The sequence below is a fragment of the Onychostruthus taczanowskii genome, unplaced genomic scaffold (assembly GCF_017590055.1).
Source record: "Onychostruthus taczanowskii isolate IOZ18803 unplaced genomic scaffold, ASM1759005v1 scaffold98, whole genome shotgun sequence".
In the NCBI taxonomy this organism is placed as follows: Eukaryota; Metazoa; Chordata; class Aves; order Passeriformes; family Passeridae; genus Onychostruthus; species Onychostruthus taczanowskii.
Window position 1 is genome coordinate 749880 of NW_024507879.1, and position 22106 is coordinate 771985.

The following is a 22106-nucleotide window of genomic DNA, read 5'->3' on the forward strand; positions in this document are numbered from 1 at the left end:
TTTGGCCTTTTTGTTAAACAAAGACTATCAAAATAATTCCAAGTGGAGCAACCCAGGCTGCACTTGACTACAGAACCACCACCTCAGGGCCCTCCTCTAGCAGCATTTCAGATGGGGCTTTGCAGCAACAGTACTTTTACACAGACAATTAAAACACAAGACTGCAGTTCTAAAACATGTACACACCAATGTGCTAATGAAGAGTGAAAATACACTTGGGCTATCAAACAGGCCTTATTTCCTGGTCATTTTCCCTGTAAGTGATAGGCTAACTCCCTCAAATCCAAGACTACTGGGATTTATATCAGTTTTGAGCTCCCACCCAATGGCAAAAAAAAAAAAAAAAAAAGCAAACGGACATCCAGAATACTTCATAGACCTCAAATAGGCAACTCTCTGAAATACTGTATTAGGTGGATTGAATTACACCAATAGTGTGCATTTTCCTGTTCTTTGCTTTATTTTTCTAGCCAGCCTATAGTAGAGAAGTGGATGCAACTGAGAACAGGTGGAAATTATTCATTTTTTCAGTCTTTCAAAAGAAAAATCAAACAAGTAAAATTAAAAATATCAAGTGTTAGACAGCTGAGAAGTACTAAATTTTTATGGGGATTTGTTTGTTTTATTTGTACGTTTTATTTCTGCTTTCTTTGTGTTCCATTTTGTTCCTCCTGCAACAAAAATTAAAAGCAAATTTCAATATGGGCATCTGTAATTCTGCCTTCCCTGAGGGGGAAGGTGCAGAAAGGAGGTTGTTTGGAAAATACCAATATGTTCATAAGCATAATGTTCAAAGTCCCGAAAGCAATTAAAGATTTCACACTATCAAAAACATATTACTGAAATTAACGTAATTTGCTTTAAAATTCATCAAGTGTTTCCTAATTCCTCTGGTTTTAAATAATACATTTTATCTTTCCTTGTAAGCGCGTCTTCTTAGTCCTCTAATGTTTTTGCTTGATTTTGTAATCTTCAATCAAAACCAACTAATGAACCAGTCTGTAGTTTAATAGCTGTCAGGGCCCAGCTCTTCCCACAGAAAACTAAACTTCAGTAACCCCTTTATTTCAATTAGCAACTCAGTGCCTGTTATATTTAACAATAAAATGATCAGGAAAACAGATGCTCAGCTTTGCAGAAGGCCACAGCCAACAGCTGAGAGCACTGTGCTGGTACCTTTTAATTCAGCTGTGTTAAGTGATTACCACCACTCCAGCCACCACCAAAGCAGCTTGCAGTGAAAAACCAACAGGCTGCAAAGCCAAACTGTCCACATGTGTCCAACACTCACCTAAAGAGTGTCTTAACAAAACAAACACACCTGACCAGACACCAACAGTCACCAACTCCTAGAAATGACCAGAAAAAAATTTACTTCTTTTTTTTAATTCAAAATCTCTACGGTTCTTCACTCAGGGGGAAAAGGGAAGAAACTAGCAAACCCACAATTTATCTCAAGACAAAGCATTTGTGGTAAATAACCGAAGTTTCCCTTCAGTGTTTATCCGCACGTACAAAGACTCGGAGCCACTCCGGCAGTGGTGCCAGCAGAGTGGGAAAAGGCTGGAGAGCTCCCACTGGAACAAAGACTGAAGAACTGCTCCTTCAAAGGCAGCTTTGAAATGGAAGTGAGAGCACAGGCAGCGACTGAAGCTCTCTGTGGCACAGCTTCAGAGCCCAGCTACACACACTGCGACCCAGCCACAGCTTTGGCTTAACTCCAGTGGCCTTTCAACATAGGGGACTGCTCTCTTGGGATTCAGCCACCTGCAGACATCTTCTGTGCCCAAACAAAAGCCATTAAAAAAAAATCATTTAAAAAAATAAATTTGGGCAAGCTGGAGTGAAAAAATGGTTCTCCTTCTGAAGGTAAGGAAGTCATGAATTAGGACTCTAAGAGGAGGGAAACTTGCAAAAACCTACCTGAAGTACAGCCAAGTAAGGCCTAAAAAGCTGCTGGATGAATTTAATATGAAACTAGTATGATAGCAGAGCACTGAAATAAAGCAGATGTGCAGGCAGGCAAGCTGAAAGAGGTGTGTGCAATCCAGCCCTCTGCCAGGGCACAGGTGTGGCAGCATCAGAGGTGACTTGACACAAGAGGCATGTACCCCAAGTACTTCATTACTGCCCCATAACCTGATCACCTAGCATGAAAGTCAGCGTGATGGGTGGGTACAGGTTGCTTACAGAGAATTTATGCAGCTTTCCAGTTGCAAAAATTCAGAGGAAGTAAAGAGAAGTATGGCTGTAAAGATTAAAAACACAGCCACCTGTTAAATGCAAGGTAATACTAGAGAAAGGTAAGAAATCTAGTTAACAGCGACACAGCCTTTATTCAGTACTTCTTTATTTAATTACACTCTTTGGGATCAAATAATAGTTTGCACTTCCTGTGATTAAAAAATAAGCATTTGTAAATTTCTTCTTGAAAGGTAACTAGGAATTTCAGATGGTAAGAACACTGCCTATTCCAGTAAGCCAATTTTACTGCTTGTCTCCTATGTCACTGCAATCCATAAGGGTATATAAAAAATTAAAAAATAAAACCCATCTAAGCTGAGACAACTGTACTGGCTAAGGGATACCATGTGAAATGAAAGGGATCTACTGGCAGCAGCCTGAGTCACAGCACCCACCATGCAATTCAGAATGGAACAGATTGTTTCAGTGACTGATGGAGATAGCTTCATTAGAGGTGTTCAAAATACATTGAAATAATAATGGAATTACTGCAAAAAGAAGAGTACTGTGCACTCACTGCAAAAAGTTGAGCTGAATAACACAAGCAGGTTTTGAAACTCCAACCATTTGTGACTCTTAAAAATCCACATAATGCAGTCCTAAAATGAAGATGAAGCTGCTTCTGAAGCTAATTTCACTATGGTACAGACCCTTAATTGAAGCCTCTATTTCTGTGATACCATGTTAAATTGGTAACTTTTTACTATGCCACTATATCCAATGGCTAAGAGATATATTTACATATATCTACATATATATGAATATGAATGAAGCAGAATTAAATTGGTAACTTTTTACTATGCCAATATATCCAATGGCTTTCTAAGAGATACATTTACATATATCTACATATATATGAATATGAATGAAGCAGAAGAGCTTTGTGACTATAGGTATTTGATATACCTCTTATATTAGCATTCACCTTACTTGGTAACAAGCTTACAGGTTTTATGCAGAAAAAGATATGAACTATTTGTGGAACTTCCAACACCTGAAAGAGCTGATATTCCTCTGGTAGTTTCAATTCTAGGCCAGTGTATGAGAGGCATGATCTCAGAATCCCCCACTGTCCCCTCCTTGACTATTTAGAGCGTAAAGATCTATAAATTATCCTAATGGAATTTGGTATCTCATGCCAAAGTTTCTGCGTAGTAACAGTGTAATACAACCTGAAGTAGCCCAGGCAGAGGCCTGATGCACATAAAAAGTTTCCTAACAAAAGCAAGCTGTAATCAGTATCTGCTTCTGTAACTCAGACCTGTGCCTGCTGCAGCTGTGCACTTTGCAGCTTGCAAAGCTGGCAGACTGCTGACAGACCCACAAGCACACAGCTGAGCACGTATATACATGTACCTGTAAGGATATAATTACCTACCTATATACAAAAGGACATCATGAATATTTTTTTTATGCATATGTTTACAGACGTATTTATACAGAAACTATGCTGAACACAACAGCAGTTTTGTGGTACTAGATCTTCACAGCTAACAAGGGGAAGATTTTAGGAGTCAACTGTCCTGATTGTGAGAAAATGTTGATAGCAAGTGAGACCTAATTATTGGCAGTGCGTGTAATTAATGAGTAACAATCCAGTAAATTGCTGCTTTTAATTTTGAAATGGCCCTAATTTATTCCTCCCCTAAACACACCCAAGACACTGATTCAGTTCCTACCTGGAACACAGAGTTGTTTTGCTTTGCACCAGGACAGTTCAGATGTACACATCAGTCCCTGCTCTCTGCAACGGACAGGCACAGGGGATTGCTTGGGACTTAGAAATCCCTGGTCCACAGCCTGCAAAGGCATGGAGCACTGCACCTGGGAATTAAAGCAGTGCCCTGCATCTGAACATCACAGCTCGAGGCTCCAGTGGGATCCCTCTCAGCAGTCTTCAAAGGGTTTCTTTGTGGGCATGCTTTGGAGGAAGCACATGAGTTTCCCTGTATAAGGAACTCATTAGAGACAGGTCACAGCATCCAAAAGAGCAGAGAGATAATTTCCATAATTTACATAATCCTCCTTTTTTTAAAGCCCTCTACCTAATACATTTTGCTGCCATGTTCAAGGACAGACTGACCATGAGATCCCAGATGAGAATGACATTTCCCCCTAGGACAGATGAGAGGAATTTCAGAATATATTTCTCATTCCTTAGCAGACAGTGTGGACCATGTGGGCCTGTCTTGTTTCATCAGTCCCCTGCTACAGCATGGCATCCACAAGGTGTGGAAACAAGAACTACTCCTCAATTCAGTTCACAGCCCAGAACATGCCCTTCCTTCATCAAGTGCAGTCTCTGAGTTTCACTTAGAGGAATCTGCACCACATGGAATGGCATATAGCTACACAGAAGCTCAGACTAGTAAATACCCTAAGTCTGTACCTAAAAAAAATCCCCAAACACAGCCAAAGCGCAGCCAGCAAGAGCAAAGAGGCAATTAACGTATCAGGCAATTTCTACAGGCTGCTGACCAAATACTCCCAAACTGGGATTTTCCAAATTGACTGAGCAGGACACAGAAAATGCCATAAAAAGGAAATTAAGAGGAAATTTAAGTCCTTGTGGGGAGCAAGTGACTTCATTCTACGTAAGAGAGACTATCTGAACAGAGAGCAGCTTTTTAGCAATTTAAGTGTGTAAGAAAAGTCCTGAGAGTTTCATAAAAAATAAAATTACAACCACCCTGAACCCCTCTCTGTGAACCTTCTTTGGTTGCATTGTAGATGTATCGTGCTACAAACCAAAGGTAGAGAATGGGGTCATTCACAAAAACCTTACAGTCACCCTATAAAGGAGAGAAGTGAGAAGAAACAAGTGAGCACGGCATTACCAACACACAAACTTCTCTGTGGTCCCCAGTCAGTCCTCACGGAGGGGGCACGGCAGTGACTTACACCTGACTTACACCTGCTTGGTACCAGCTGCTCCTCATGTACTACAGCAACCTTATTTCAGGAGACACCAGTGTCGCTTCAGAAGCTCAGAACGTGTAACTGAGCCATATTTTCCCAAATATAACTATGCTGACAATGAGTTGGTCTCCAAAACAGTCACAGCAGACAACAATTTAAACATTTCATTTTGAAACGCAGCCAGCTATTTTGGTAGATTACTAGAAATATTGTGTTTTTAGAAATCTGGTTCCTGGTGGGTGTAGCATCAATCTAGAAAACCTGAAATTAATTGAATTAGCCACAAAGAATAAAACTGCACAAGATTCCAAGCTTTTTTTGGCTCAAAGACAAAAAAAAAAATTGCATATCCCACTGGGAAACATCAGAAAATCAATACAGGTTTTTAGGCAGAGTCAGATCCTGTGTTTTTGACATATGTTAGCAAACAACAAAAACATACAAGACAAAATCTCCTTGGACAGAATGTATTGGGAAAAGGGTCACTACATTTTAGTTCTATGTCTACTACAACAGTAACTTGGAATAACTGAAATAATTTCATCAAAAAGAATTATTTTTCATGGAAGACTGCTGACATTTTAAAAGCACAAGAAAAATATATCTTGGTAGCCAAAATCCTCAAACACTTAATTACAGTGAAATACATATAAATGCTGTCTACCACAGAAAAGATATTTTTCTGAATGGTGCCAGAAAAATACCGTCTCTAAATTTAATATCCAGAGCTGGGCTCAGAATGATTCAGAAAGCAGTGACTCGAGACAGACTAACTCTGAGTGTGCTTCCTGCCTTTGCTGCAGCCCCTCAGAGCAGTGGCACTCTGTTCAGTGGGATCACAAACACTGGCACCAGTCAGAAGGGCTGCACCACAACCAGAGGAGTCAGTGGCAATCGCTGCAGTGGATTTGGAATTAGGTTCTAATTGCTGAAGCCCACTGTGTAAGCCTCAGTATTAGAACACGGTATACCAAAATGGATTAAAATCAAGAGTGATATGAGAATGTTCAATTGTAGCACATAATCGTTGGAGAGCAATAAACCTGCTAGTTGCAGAAGGGGAAATAGCAATGGGTAGCTGGTTTGTGGCCAAGCTGACAAGGCACTCTCTAAACCTTTGAACCTTCAGGTTCAAAGCAGGAACCTGAAGGGGCTGCTGGCACTCAGTATGCCAACCATAACTGCATCCTGTATTACACTTTCTGCCCTACAAAGAAATCCCATCTTACCCAACTGCTTACCAATAACATTAGAAAGTACCTGCTCCAGTATTTACTGGAAATCTCTCCACCAACTAGTGTTTAAATAAATTAGCAACATTTATGGCCATTAGAGCTAATGCTACTGTCATCAGCAGGGAAAAGTTCTCCAGCTAAAGAAAGCTGTGTACAAGAAAGCACAGGAACAGCTGGAGTATCACTTGGAACAGGTATGACTGTTCTGCACGGACACTGAGGGAGAGCTCCAACTGCAGGGGACTGCTGACAGAGGGACTGCCAATTACTTTTTCTGCTACATCCAGTTCTGTGGAGAGACTATGGAAAGGCTGAAAAGGTTCCCAAGGTGTTTTTGTTCTTTACTTGGGGTTTAGAGTTTACAAAGACGGACTACAAGAAAGCCTCCTCCCAACCTACAATGCAGACATAATGATTTTCCTCCAAGATACAGAACAGCAGACTACTGAAGATTCAAGAAAGCCAGTTATCAGCTCACAAACAATGGTTAAAAACTGAACAAAACTATACTGAATAATACTAGCATTGCTTCTAATACTATTAAGATGCAAACTCTAAATGTGTTTTTAGGTACAGGTTCTTACTTACCTATCCCACAGAATAAAATATAAACAAGACAAGTGGACAAATTAAATAAACACAAGAGGACTATGTTGTTACTGGAAAGGAATCTGGAGCACTGCTGAAAATTTTACTATTAGCTCTCAGGAAAAGAAAGTAATTGCCACTGTTTGAAAAGAGCACACTGAAGAGTAAACACTTTGAAAAACAGAGCACCTACACGTTCTAAATGCTTCTTTGCCTATTTGGAAACATATCAGACTAAACCACACAGATGGACTGCATCCATTTGCAATGTTTCTATGCTTGACCACCATTTAATACACCACACTTCATATAAGAGCTCTGTATTAACATTTTGGAGAAATGTGCAGATTTTGAATGAAGTATATGCAAGCATTTTTACACCCAAAGTCCTTAATAGTAACAGTATATTTTTCTAGTAACAAGCAAGTCACTAAGCAGAGAAAGAACTCTAAGAATTTGAGGTTACTACAGCAGGGTATCAATGTCCATGCTAAAACATTTAATTACCATGAAAAGATGGCTCTTAAGTGAAAGCAGCTGGCATCTAACACAAGGAAAAAATCCTGCATACATAATTTGAAAAGGATTATGTGTATCACTTCCTTAAGACATAAGACCAACACATCAGGTCAGTCACAGCTTCATCCAGCTAAGGGTGAAAACCGTTAAAGGCAGAAATGTCACTGCACCTTTGTTCTAGTGCTGCACTACAGTGAATAAATCCCCTGCTCTGCCTGTGCCCTCCCTGGTTTTCTCTGCTGCAGCTTGTGGCCACTGCCCTTAGCTGTGCCACCTGTCTCTACCAAGAGTGAGTGGCACCAGAGTCACTGTAATCTCTGGGGAAGCTGCAGGTCCATATCCGTTGTCCCCTGGCTACCACCTCCCCACATTCAATTCTCAGTCTCTCCTGTTTCTCACAAGTCACCTGCACTAAGGCCCAGCTCATCCTCAGCATCCTCTCTTCTCCACAAAGCTTTTCCCCAGTTACTGTCCTGGACCTCCAGACAAAGGAAGGAATGATGAATCTGACTCCATGTTCTCAGAAAGCTGATTTATTATTTCATGATACTGTATTATATTGAAGAATACTAAACTATACTGAAGAATACAGAAAGGATACAGACAGAAGGCTAAAAAGATAATAATGAAAACTCATGACTCTCTCCAGAGCCTTGACACAGCTTGGCACTGATTGGCCAATGAGTCAAAATAATTTACAGCAGAAACCAATGAAACAATCACCTGCTGGATAAACACTCTCCAACTACATTCCAAAGGAGCAAAACACAAGAGAAAGCAAATGAGATAATTATTGTTTTCCTTTTTCTCTGAGACTTCTCAACTTCCCAGGAGAAAAATCCTGGGCAAAGGGATTTTTCAGAAAATATGAATGTGACACCCAACAGTCTGAGTTTGACAAGGCCTGCTTTGGAAAGTGTACAGTGAGTACCATCCTCTTACCAAGGGTCATATTCTTAGATCTTTCCCATCTTATTCTGGCACTCCTATTATAATCCTATGTATCAACTTTGATGTTTGGCATACTGTCATTAAATATTGTTTATTTTACCATGAATGCTTCCTCAGAGATCTGCTTCACAGTATTTCCTGAAATCTAGCCTCTCCTTCCTAAAAAATAAGCATATCAAAGCCAACAGTATGCTTATATCATAATTGCTCACTAAACACTTCTGGCTTCAGACCAAGGAATCAGTATCAGGCAATTATTTTAAGCCTCCCTTAACACCAAAAATAAGGTTTCTGGGAAAACACTAACATTCTGGTACAGGAACTGCTACTTGAAGCTTCAAGTCAGGAAAGAAATTATAAAACTGAATGCTAAGAAAAAAACCCAACAAACTCCTCAACTAAACACGCTGTTGAAACATCTATGGGTTTTTCCCTAAACGTTCCTGTTGGTTAGGAGGGCCATCAACAGTTGGGCTGCTAAGGCCCAGTATTCCATGAGCAAAGCATGGCTGCTGTTTTATAGTGCTTGGGAAGGGTGAGGAATTCTGCAACAACTTATCTGCACAATACCAAGATACAGACCTTCCCATCTGCTGACCGAAGGCTGTCTGCCCTTGAATTTTTAATGCCTGAGAACAATCAAAAGGGTGTGTGAAGGACAGACAGTTGTACATTCCGGCATGAAACTCCATGAGAAATGTTTCAGTTCTGATGGATGCATTCCTTACGCTTTGTCTGCTGCCTACTGCATCACTGCAAACAGCTGCAGCTGTTTAGCATCACTGGGTAAACTGAGGAGGTGGTCTGGTGTTCTCATCAACTGTGACACGAAACAAAGCCTGCAGCAAGATGCAACCCAGCTTCAGAGATGACCTTCCCCAGCAGGAGGATTCTGGTAGAAAACAGAATATGGTCCCCAGAAACTGATATGTAATGAATTCAATGCCACTTCTGCAAACAGTGCAATGGACGGTGGTGACAGAGTTACTGAGACAAGGTGAACAAAATGAAGACAAGCTTATTGTTTATGATTTCAGCAAGAAACAATTTTACTATGTTAACAGATTTATAATCTAAACATACATACACAGGCATATAAAAATACTACTGAATTATGCATATGCTCCCCCCATCAAGAGCTACTGCACCATTTCCAGATCTGAAAGTTCATGGTTTCTAAGGAAGGAAGCACGAAGAGCTGAGGGCATGCTGCCAGAAAGGAATCACTAAAAAAATCTTAAACAGAGTTAGATGTATGTAGTTGAAAGTATTATTGGAGAAAGGCGGGGCAATCACTTAATTTTGATTATGATATGGCATGTCACAAAATTATGACTTTTACCATAAAACATAACGTATTACATGCAAAAGTGAACACTGTGAAAGGTGCTTTTTGTAAATTCTGGTTAGGAAATTATCTCTATGAAGAACTTAAGAATGAGCTAGTTGAAGAACAAAAAGATACTGCAGTTTTTCAGATCTGAGGAAATCCTTACTGAGACTGGATCCATATTCACAATTTAAACCAAAACAGCCCTCATAGATACTGTGAAATAGAAAATGAACTCTTAAGCAGTGATGACCTATGAAACTCAGTTGCTCAGTTCACAATCGTGCTTAGGAGGCAAATCATGCTCTGACATGTAAATGTTACAAAAGCAAATGGTCAGAAGAGTGGTAAATTCCAAAAAATTCCAAAGACTCTAGCACGTACTGGGATAACCCAGCAGGTAGATCTGACCAGCTGGCCCCAGGACACACCAGATGAAGCCAATGCTGCTCATCAAGAACTAAAATGTTCCTACTGCAAAAAACTTGTAAAATAGACAAAAACTTCTGCTTCTGCAAGAAAGATGCCATCTCCAACATACTACACTGTTCTAAAAGACAACAGGATGAAAGGATTCTTTGGACATGGACTGGCAAAGGAAATAAATAATCAACTAGTGCCTGAGACACAGCAAGTTAACCATGGACAAGTGCAACAGACACAGCATGCTTGCAACTCGCCAAAAATTCAAAGTAACAACAGCATCAGGGTTTGCAGGAGCAAGACTGTAAGATAAACATTATGATAACAGTAATGAGATAAAAGTGTGTCCCAGAGGCTCTGGAAAACACATTCCAAATAACTGGAAAGGTTACAGAGCTGGAAGCGAATGAAATGTCTTTAACATGTCCTATGACCATTAAGACGTCAAGGCAGTTAAGAGCTTGTGCAAGAAAGTCACATCTGAAATGAAAGGAATGGTTTTGATATGGGCATAGAGATAACCCTGTGCACATTCAAGAGCTTGCTTCAGTTAAAAAAACGCAGTAAAGGAACAGCAGAGTCCCCTGATCTTGTTATCAGCTATGGGAAGCGCTGTCATTAACGAAGGGACTCTACTGAACCAGACCAGTCTAGTGGTTCTTAAGATCTAAAAGAGAGAGATATATTAAAGTTACACAGACATTGGAAAGTCACAAGTCACTTCTTAATGTAGCTCCAAGTGAGGGAAGTTTTATCACAAAATGTCACACACAATGACTACAGAATGGCAATTCTACTTGAAAAAAAACCAACAAAAACCCCAGCCCACAAAACACTGGAGAGAGAAAAAAAAAGTCATTACTGCCCATTAGAATACTGCTATCCTCACTTTCCCTGTAGGGCCTGTGGAAGCTGCAGAAGCAAAGACTACACTGGTGTTCAGTGGCATTCTGACTTTAAGGAAGGCTTCCCCAAGTGTCTTCTGCTTCAAAATCAGACTGCAAGTAAACCAGGTTTCACCAAAGTGATGGCAAATTCATTACCATGGGAGCAAGATTTAGAGTTCACACAACATCCTCACTTTCCCAGTTCTTCCAGCAATGTCACTCAAACCAAGAGACCCTTCCCCCACCTCCCTCCCACCCCCCACAGAACTTAGATGGAGCAAGACCATGTGTGCCAAATCCATGGCAGGCAGCAGAAAGGTATTTTTAATCCTAATCCAAGAAAATTACCAAACCACCAAAAAAAGCATCAGAACTCAAAGGAACACCGCAAAACCAAAGCTATTACCTTCAGAAACACGTATTTATTTCATAACAATGTTGCATTTTCAAGGCTGCTGTTACTAAGATTTCTCTGGAGGAGGAAAGTTCTTGGAGACTCTGAGTGTGTGTTCAAGGACTGTCCTGAACAGTGCATCTGTGCTGGGCACTCCGAAGCTGGCACTGAGCAAGGCCTGGGGAAGCAGTTTCATCTCAGTGCTTTAAATGATCACTAAGTGCAACAGCATTTTAAAGAAGCAGATGTGTAGTTAAAGGCACCTTAATGCCTATACACAGTGCCTATAATCAACATGATCTTTACACTGTCATTAACAGCGATAGCAAAGATATTCCTGAGCTAGAGGAAATGAAGAAATGATTGGCAAAAAGAAATTTCAGTGTTCAGGTAATTTTTTGATTGCCTGGAACCCAAAAAAAGTTGGTCTTTCCCCCTATTTTTCAGAACATTCTTACATCAGAAGCAAAATCCAATTTCTAAAGCCAGCATTTTTAACAGAATTTCACAGAAGGATCCAAACAGAGCCCTACAAAAAAAAAAAAAAAGCCTCACTGCAGACTCTACCAAGTGGAGGTTATTGACTCTGTAACACAGTAAAAACCACAAGAATCAAAAGCTACTTCTTAAGTTATTATCTTACAATATCTGAAACTCAAAAGGCATATTTTAGACTAAGCCATGCAAATACCCTCAGTATTTTTCTTGGCCCATTTTTGTTTTCCTTTTAGCTCTTACAATAATTCTCCTGAATAGTTGCTTAATAAAATGTTCCTTGTCAGGGTTGTGCACCTGTTTCACAAGTTCACCAATCCCATAAGCCTGCATGCTCAGACCTCTCTCCTTCTTCAAATGTTTTGGGGATTTTCTTTTTTTATGTATTTTCAAGTGACAGGAGTCAGTCCTCTTCTTCAGCAGTCTTTGGGTTTCATAAGCAAGAGTAACAATCACTGAACACTAAACAGACTTGAACAGCAACTATTCTCTTTAGATCTTATTCTGACAGTGCTGAACAACTAGTGAAAATACTTTTTCATTAAAAACTTTCTGAATTAATAAAATTCTAAATTAATCTTTCTAAATTAATAAAAAAATTATGATTTTCTGGGCACCCCACAGAATGAATAAGGTCCATTCACCTCATTTTAGTCAGCCCTAAATAAATAATTTACAATAAAGTTGGCCATATTGGTATCTTTTGTTCTACAACAAGAGGTAAGGACCTTCAACTGCCCACTCACCCCATCTCAGGATCCTGCCTGAAGATACACCTTAGGAAAAGCCAGTGAAGTCTCTGCAAGTGCTCCTCTCCCCCCACGCTGGCTCAGGTGGCTTTGCCAGAAGATGACAAAATAAGTACTAAATGTCAGAGTGGGCAGGAGAATACAGACAGCCCCTTTTGCATCTCCTCTCCGGAGGGTGTCTTTTGGGCAAAAGAGAGTCACATTTCCAAAGAAGAACAGACAATCCCTACTGCAGAAGACTCGAGGCAGGGGACAAAGGAAACTGCCAGTCATTTCACAGAAGCTGCTGTGACAAACCTGTAAACTGGAATTGAAAAAGGCAAGTGAAACAGCCAGGAAAATACAAGCCATTAGCTTGTGCACATAGGCTTGCAAGAAATGGAAAAGCTGAATAAAAAGCCCAAGATGGAAGGAGGCTTGTGTCATGAAACCACTGTCTTTTTATGGCTAAGGTAAATTACTTTTTCCCAGAGAAAAGCAATGCAGTAGATTTAATCCACCCTGGAGAAACAATTAATAAATTACTGTACAAGAAAGCTCTGTTTCATGTGTAGTAGATCAGTATTAATATAGGGCTGTAGAAGCAACCACACTGAAAGGGCTATGAAGGGAAAGGGCAAACTGGAAGGTGACCGAAATAGCAATCCTGGGACCAGGAAATAAATACACACATTAGTATAACAAAATTAATTCATTCGTACTGGCACATAGTATGTTAAAATATGCTGCCAAAATGTAACTGAAGGCTGTGAAGGTTTTGAAGAAAATCACTGAACACAAACCCAAGCACCCCAGTAAGAGTCTAAAAGCTAAATGTCTTTGGCCCACTGCAGACTTGAGGCAGTTAAAATACTTCCCATCTTTGTCTCCACACTTTTCCTTGTTTTTTTACAAGATCTGTAGACATCAAAGTAATTAAAGAATTTATGTATTTACACATATATATATATCATTATACTTTGGCATTAAAGCAGAACTGCAGACCAAATTTACAATACAGACTTTTTACTCTACCAACAGATATATGCCATAATATAAATTGTTGACTTAAATTTAACTGCTGCAGACTCTGGCAGGCAATAAAATAACAGAGGAGACTGGTATTTAAAAGTACAGAACAAGCTCACCCTTCCAGTTCTGAAGAAGAAATACCTTAGGATTTTTTAGACAGAGTTCCTAAAGGCTTCATTTTGCTTTGATACAACAGTACACAAACCCTACCAAAATGCAACAGTCTGCATATCTAAATCTAATAAACAGTGCCAGACATTAGGAATGACAGAGGCACCAGCAATGGAGATTTCACAGCCTTAACCACACGAGAACACAGCCTCAAGCTCATCTACTTTACCCTTGTACAGTCAAACAGGCACTGCTGGGCTAAACCCAGAACACACACCCCCATGGCTGAGCATCTTCTCCAGGTCCCCCAGGTTTCACACAGACTTGGGCCATGATGCTCAAGGTGCCTTACAGCCACCTGCCCTGGGGCCTGGGACCGTCCTGCCGCTCTTTCTGCCCACACATCTGCACGCTGCTCCCCCAGAAAGCCGGGAGCAGGGGACAGGGAACGGCCCGGGGTCACTGCGGTGTGACCACAGCCAGCACAGCGCTGCCCCCTCACAGCAGCAGCTGGGGAGGAGCCCTGCACTCCAGGGCTGGGTACCAGCAGCATCAGCAGGAGCTCGGCACAGCCCTGCCAGTGCAACCACAGAGTCGGTCCAGAAAGACCAATATCACCAAGTCCCTCTATAACTATGTCCAACACAAGCTCATGCACTCTGTTCCCACAGTCCTGTGTGCTTCTTCATGTTCTACACTGAGCCTGTGGACAGCAGCCTTCTCTGCCCTAATCCGTGGTCCTGGCACACGCCCATGCAGTGACCTGCACAAAGCAGCTGTTTGGTGACACATCTGGGTATGATCACATAACCGCCGTGTCCTAAGGCACGTCACACACACAGAGGGCAAACCAAGGCATGTCAAGGCTGCAAAAACAACTGCAGCTCTGGTATTCTTTAACTTCTGAAAGCTCAGCTCCGCTCCATAGATGGGGCTTTTACAGAGCCTTGTCGTTAGTCTTCTCAGGGTTTTCCTTCCTGTTCAGGGAAAGGGAAGGGATAAACAGAGGAACAAGACAAATATGCCTGAGAAAGAGGACCCTCCATTGCATGGTGCTGTAGAGTAGAGATGCACTTGGCTGCCCACAGTACACCAGACTACACCTGAGCTAAGAAATTAAGCTCCAGTTTTTAATACTCATTTTGTGGCAGAATTAAGATACTACTGTGGAATAGCTCACTTTGTCTTGAATACGTCTGATGTCGTCCAGCTCAAGAGACACTCTTCCATCTCTGTTTTTAGTTCTCTGCTATTTCCACGTATGCTCCTTGTCTTTAATTTTGTTTTCACTAATTCTATACTCTGCCTACAGTAATTTCTCATGAGTAACACTTTACCTCTTCCTTAGGCATAAAGGATACCCTTCACTGCCAGAGGTCATTGTGGAAGTTAACTGAGGGGTTTATGGCAGCATCAATATAGAGTTCTCTCCAGGTGAACTTTCCCCTTGCAATCAGCTAGACCGGAAAGACCCAGCTGGGATAGAATGGTTTAGGTCACACCTGTGGGCTACAACTTACCTGCATTTTACCTGTAAGCTGAAAAAGTTAAAACAAAACCAAGCAAGTTCAATATCTGTTCATTGCAGATCATATAAATACAGGTGAATATGAGAAGTATGTGTGTCTTTTCTGCACTCCTATTGAACAACATAAATTTGAAGTACTTTGAAGTAGTGCAAAGTCATTTGAGATGTGACCATGCTTGATGTCCCTTGAAACAAGCAAACATTCCAACCACAACCAGTTTTATGCCTCCCCATCTTCTGCAGACAGACAGGTTTGGGTATATTATATATATTATTGTCAAAGCAAGGCAACAGAACAGAAATCAATGTCAACTCCCAATGTCGTTAAATACTATCAGTTTGAAGAAAAACAGGCTCAGCTTTTACATGAGAATCTAAACTATGCTTTTCTATGCTGCTTCCCTCTCAGTATTCATGACAGCACTTCCAGAAATCATGAAGAAAGGAGTGCAGTGGTGAAAACTTTTCAATTTTCCCATCAAAACATTGGAAAACAGGATAAAAACAGGCAAGACTATTTCAAACTCTTCCCATTGTTCTCTTTTGCCACTTCACTGCAATGTCAGTTTACTTCTGTTCACATGAGGACAGTTCTGCCCTGAACATATTTGAACTTACTAAGTAAGAGCTCAAACAAAATTCCTGTCTTTTCTTGTGGTAAAATGTCAGTTAAATGTAAGGTACTAGACATTTGTTTAGATTGAAAGAGCAAGGAATTAGACCTCTGAGTTCAGGAAGCCAAATCCTATATTCCAGGGATGTACAGACATGCCAGAAAATCTCTTAGGAGCAGTTTAACTGCCCACTATGAGACTTGCAGCCATTTAAAACATGGAAGTACTGGGAACTACATAGATTTATTTTTTTTTTAAATTAAGTACACATTATGAAAAGCCAGAGATTCATTTATGGAAAACACATGAACCATTTATAGAATAGTGCAGTTACACCCCCTGTGGCCAGTACAGGCATTTTCCAATATAAGATGCCCTCTTTTTTAATATTATGGAAATAGAAAGGAGACTGCTAAGCATTTTAGAAAGTTTCAAATTTGTTTTGCAAAACTGAAGACTTTTCGGGACATCTGATTACTGCTTAACAGTCTTTAAAGTGGAAGTACTCACAAATCATGCACCTCCTCTGAGCTTGCCTTTCATCTGCTTAGAGCAGGAATGGTGAGGCTTGCTCAATAAAGCGGGAAGCTGCTACCTCAGTAGTTACAAGTCTCCAAACAATGTTACACGCATTAAGGACACCAGTAACAGGGGGTTCCATAACTCAAGAAACCTTCCAGAGATCATGTAATTCAAACAAAACGTTAAAAATTAGTTTTGAACCACATGGTCTCATCCTAACTCAGCAGCGTGCTAAAAGAAGAGTAGAGAGCTCGGAGGGAATGATTGGTGCACGATCCATGCATGACACCAGCGACCCACAGGATTCACGTCAAGCACAGCGCTCCTAGGAAAGTTGACCCGCAATGAAAGCTCCTCACTCGGCCTTACCAGCCCCGGAGAGATGCTGCACGTGGCCCATGACCCCCTGGGTGTACGCTCCTGGCTCGTAGTTGTCCATCTCCCCGGCCACGACGTGCGCGACCCTGGCAGCGCGGCCGCGGATGGCGCCCGCAGCACAGTCCAGGCCCTCGGCGTCCTGCTCCCGCAGCGCCACGATGCAGCGGTTCACGTCCTCCAGGATGTGGCTCTCTGCAAGCACAAGGGCACTGCTTTAGACCCACCTCTTAGGCACTCACACACCGCTTACACAGCCCAGCAGGCTGCAAAACTTACAGTGGCAAACCGACGCTGAACAGCCTCAGCGTTCTCCTAAACATTTACTGATTCCTACAATTCAAAGGCAATGTAATACTCTCCTATAAGCAAGAGCAACAATAAAATATTGAGTCAGAAAGTGCTATAAAAATATGAAAGCCTTACATACAAAACCTTACATACAAAGTAGATATTTGCAAAATAAAGAAAAAATTATTAAAGCTGCTACATTATTGTTGAAACCTTCTTAAGCCACTGTGACAACATCTTCCATAATGAGATGAGTCTCCAATGACAAACAATTGCCCAACAGCTAAACTAATTTCTTTTACATCAATGCCTTAGGATGCCCATGCTAAATCAAACTCTGAAGTAAATTATCACCCCTCTATCTTTCTAAATATAAATTTTTCAATTGGCAATTTGTACTTACCACACCATTCTTTGATACTCAAATATGTAGAAATGGGGGAAAAATCATCAGCAGGAAGGACAAAGACAAAGGAAAAAATATTGATACTAAAGACTGGTCCTAAACCCAAGCATAACAAGTACGAGTAAGGATTCAAATCAAGCTAGACGACAATAATATCAAGAACTATAGAGATAACAATTACATGGTACATTAATATTTCCATCTATACAACCAATATTGAAGGACATACTCCTATTTTTTTTAGGCAAAGTAATGCAAATATAAAATTAAACTTATGGTACAAAGGTAGCATCATAAAATATGTCTTTAAATGCTAATATGTTTACTGCTTTTAAGCTTAAATGCCTCCTAAAACTTCCCCATTAGTGCTGGTACTGAATTTCTTTTCCTACACACATCTGCAATCTGCTTTGTCTCAGAAAAAAGTGTACAACAAGAACATTAGAAGCATATTTTGTGAAGGCAATAGGTCTGCTCCATCTTCAGAAATATCAGTGAAACTTCCCTTGCACTAAGCCATGAATTAATTCAGAGCTCACAGGTTTCTTGTTAATTCATGACTGCCATTCTGTACATGAGTATTAAATTATGTTTTATGTTATCCAATAAATTAGACAATCACAGTAACTTAGACAGATGAAACACACCATTAGGTAATCCTAAACTACTAACTGGGTCTGGCATGACTACCCTGGGATTCTGCCTATGCAAAAACCTATGATTTCCAGTTCAGCTTATGAAACGGCTGCATCACAAAATGTGTCTGTAAACATAAAACATCCTTATCCTTTTCAGATCCATGTCACCTCTCCACAGAGCACAGAAAGAGGAGTTTAGCAACGCTGACTTTGTCAGCACTGCGCGTTCAGCATGTGCAAATTTGGTATCTGCACCCACAGACTGACAGCTCCATGCGAACAGGGCACTCAGAGCCTGGGCAGCTACCTCAGCTCCTCCAGTGTCAGACACAACACATCCAGCTGGAAAGAAGGGGCCAAATCAGCAGGTGCAGAAAGACATTCCAGGCTCTAACCTGTGCTGTACAGGTTATATCTCACCTTTCCTTTTCCAGGCATCTCTTCCTGTGTGCTTCCACAGGGGGAGGCTTCCAAACAAACCAGTCTGTCTACATGCACAGCGATGGAGAGAGAGGTCTGACACACACAGAACGCAGGAGAAATGACTAAAAATGCCACAGTTACGTCCAAAATGAAGCAGTACAGGCCACCCTTGTATTAGTTTTATTACTGGCCATGTGTTAGCAGAGTCAACAACAGAATGGATAGTACAACCATCACTTTAAGGGCCTTGCTGTGAAGAATACACTGCTTTTTACTGTCCAGCAAAGACAGCAATTAAAGGGCTTAATCCTGTGTAAACAGAAAGGCAGGGCTCTTCTGGCACCTACCAAGCAAAACCTCCATAATGGAAGATCAGTTACCTGGTTAGTTCATATGATAGGAATCTCAGGGGCATTAAAAAATAAAACTGCCCATGGTCTCACAAACATACTGTACAAATGGAACACATGGTAGAAAGTTCCCCAACCTTTCTAAGGGCTGTCACAAACAACACTTTTATGGAACAGCAAACTTGAGAGCAGGCGCTGCACAGAAATGGACCTAGACCTGTATGTATGGCAAGACTACATCTAAGCCATTTTAGAATTGGATATAAATTAGACTGTGATGCATGCTCTCAGATACTGTGTTTAAGGACAACAAAGAGGGATACAGATTTTATTAATTTTGCCTTGTCCATCCACCTCGTACTAGAAAAGCAGTGCAAGGTTTTCTTGCTCCATCTGTCCATGGCCACACGTCAGGGGTCCCAGGGAGCCTGCCCAATGCCATCCATCTGTGTATCACACACGCCCAGGCCCTTGGCAGCACAGACCCTGTGCAACTGCACACACAGAATCACAAGTGAGCTTGTCCCCAGCACAGGCACTGCCCAGCAGCACGTGCTGAATAAGCACAGCCTCGCACGTTGTTCTGAAGCTCTTCCCAGATGAGCTACTTCACAATCAATAAAACTTTGCTTAACTTCATTTTCCCAAGGCACAAGTAAATGATACATTTGCCTTAGGAGATCTAATAGAAAAAAAAAGGAACATCACTGATCACAGTCCAGCTAAAATTGGTTTTAGTCTCTATCTTTCTTACAGATACTTCCTTCTTCTGTACCAAATGCATTAGGTCAACTTTTGATTTTCAGCCAAGTAGCTTACTTTCCCCAAAGCAGAAAAGGAAGATTAGGATGATGGATCATCTCTTTGTCATGAGTCAATGTCTAGCAGAAGAGTTAATTGTAACAGTGGATTGATAGATGTTTAAGGAAATTGTCAGATTGCCATGGTTGCCACAGCAATTATCATGAACAAGTGCACTGCACCTTCTGATTTCCCTCTGGGATTTTTGTGTTAGTCAAAAGTGGCCAAAAATCATATCTCAGCCAAGCTAACCAATGGCTGATAAAGCTGTCTGACAAAGCCATGACTCAGACTGTCTCTGGGACAAAATCAATAGCTCTTCCTTTGCGTGTCATCCAAGAAAGACAGGTGATGCCCTTCCACTCCACTTGGCACTGATAAGGCCTCAGTTGAAGCACTTTAATTCAAGTTTCTCTGCTCAGCTAAAAAAAAAAAAAAATTTGAACTAAATGGAGACATTATGAAAAAAAAATTATTAGAAATTTTAAAAAATTAGTACATGAAGAAGCATTATAAAATTCAATTTGGTCTCCTGAAGACAAGACAGAACATAAAACACTCCTTTCCTGCAAGGCCTAAATGATAAAATTAGGAATCTGTGCAGTGATAGTCTAGCCAAAAAATGATTTCTATCTTTTCCCATCTGTTGACATGATAAAATGGGAAGCACAGAATCTTTGTAGCAAAAGTCAGCTTCCTTTCAGATAACTCCTATTCCTTGGGTATGGTATCTTAGAGTGCTCATCAGAAAAGGATTCCAAGTTTTCCATAAAGGTGCTATCTAGTACAGCAAAATACACACTCCCACAGACTCAAAATTCTGTGATGAACTCCACAAAGATAGCTGACATCAAATAAATGGTAAGAACATCCATACTTAGATTTAGCAAGTTTTAGTGTCAAAGTCAAGAGAACTTAAAGCAATTAAGTGCAAAGTGCAAGTCCTGGTATACAGCTCCCTGTTACGACCTTTCCTTGTACTCAGAGAGAAAAAAAACCAAAAAACCCCAAAAAAAACCCCCCCCCCCAAAAAAAACCAAAAAACCAACAAAAACAAAAACAAAAAACCCCAAGATAATCTAATTCCCACCTTTTTGTTACATACTGAAGTTCAGACAATGCTCAAGGCTGAAAGTGCAAGCCCTGGTATGCAGCTCCCTGTTACTACCTTTCTAGTACTCAGACAGAAAAAAAAACCAAAAACCCCACCAAAAAAAAAAAAAAACCCCCCAAAAAAAAAAAAACAAAAACCCCCCCAAAAAAAAAAAAACAAAAACCCCCCCAAAAAAAAAAAAAAACCAAAAAACCAACAAAAACAAAAACAAAAAACCCCAAGATAATCTAATTCCCACCTTTTTGCTACATACTGAAGTTCAGACAATGCTCAAGGCTAAATCTCCATCAGCAATCTTATGAAACAGATTTTCTTGGCACTTGCAGCTCTTTTAATAAAATACCTATATTCTACAAGCAAGACACTGTCTTAGTCACTACTCAGAAATAATATCACTGGTAATCGCTTAATGTCCAAAGTTCCTGGCAATTTCAAGAGAAGAAATTTTAGATTAATAGAAAAGTACAGAAAAATAATTACTCAGAACAAGGAAAATACATATCCTTTCTTCCCTAACTATATTAACTAAACATTCTTCATCTGCCAAATCTAAGAAACTAAATAATTTCTAATACTGTTTGTTGATAATCCATCTGACAACTCTGTCACTCTGTCTCAGACCAAGAGTGGTACTGACAGGAAGGGTTCCCAGTTATCTGGGATTTAGCCAAATGCATTAACACTTCCAAAATGCTCCTGTTTTAGACACAAAGAGACATACAATAATAAGAGTTGAAGTGTCTGTTCTCTGGCTTAAAAGACAAGGAGCATCCAGAAAGCTAAGGGCTAAAGCTTCACCTCAGTGCCTGTAAAAATTATGGTGCAAGACCTCAAGGAAAACATTTCCAGGCATCAGAAGGACAAGAAGATGATTAGGAACAAACAGTACTGATCTACTACTGGGGCCAATCAAGTATGGACAAACTGACTGCTTTCAGTGACGAAGGACTGGCTCTGTGGATGGGGGCAGTGCTCGGTTATCCCAGTGTCCCCAGCCCCCCCACAGGGAAATGAGGGTGGCAGTGCCTGGGCAGGTGAACAGCCTGCAGGCTCACTGAGGAGCAGGCAGCAGGACAAAGCTGGACAGCTGCTCCTCAGGAAGGGGCATGAGGAGGTTGGGAGCATTCAAGGCCAGGCACAAAGCACATCCAGAGCAGCTCTGGAGGTGACATGGACCAGGCTGGTTCG

At 40.8% G+C, this 22106-nt stretch overlaps 1 protein-coding gene across 3 annotated transcripts in view; it reads right to left on the reverse strand.

The window, feature by feature from the left end:
- Positions 1–22106, reverse strand: part of CTNNA3 (catenin alpha 3) — a 426086-nt gene that overhangs the window by 82839 nt on the left and 321141 nt on the right. For all 3 annotated transcript variants that reach the window (XM_041427252.1, XM_041427251.1, XM_041427254.1), the window contains one exon: positions 16890–17090. In XM_041427252.1, the coding sequence (XP_041283186.1) occupies positions 16890–17090 (201 nt within the window). The remainder of the gene's footprint in view (positions 1–16889; positions 17091–22106) is intronic.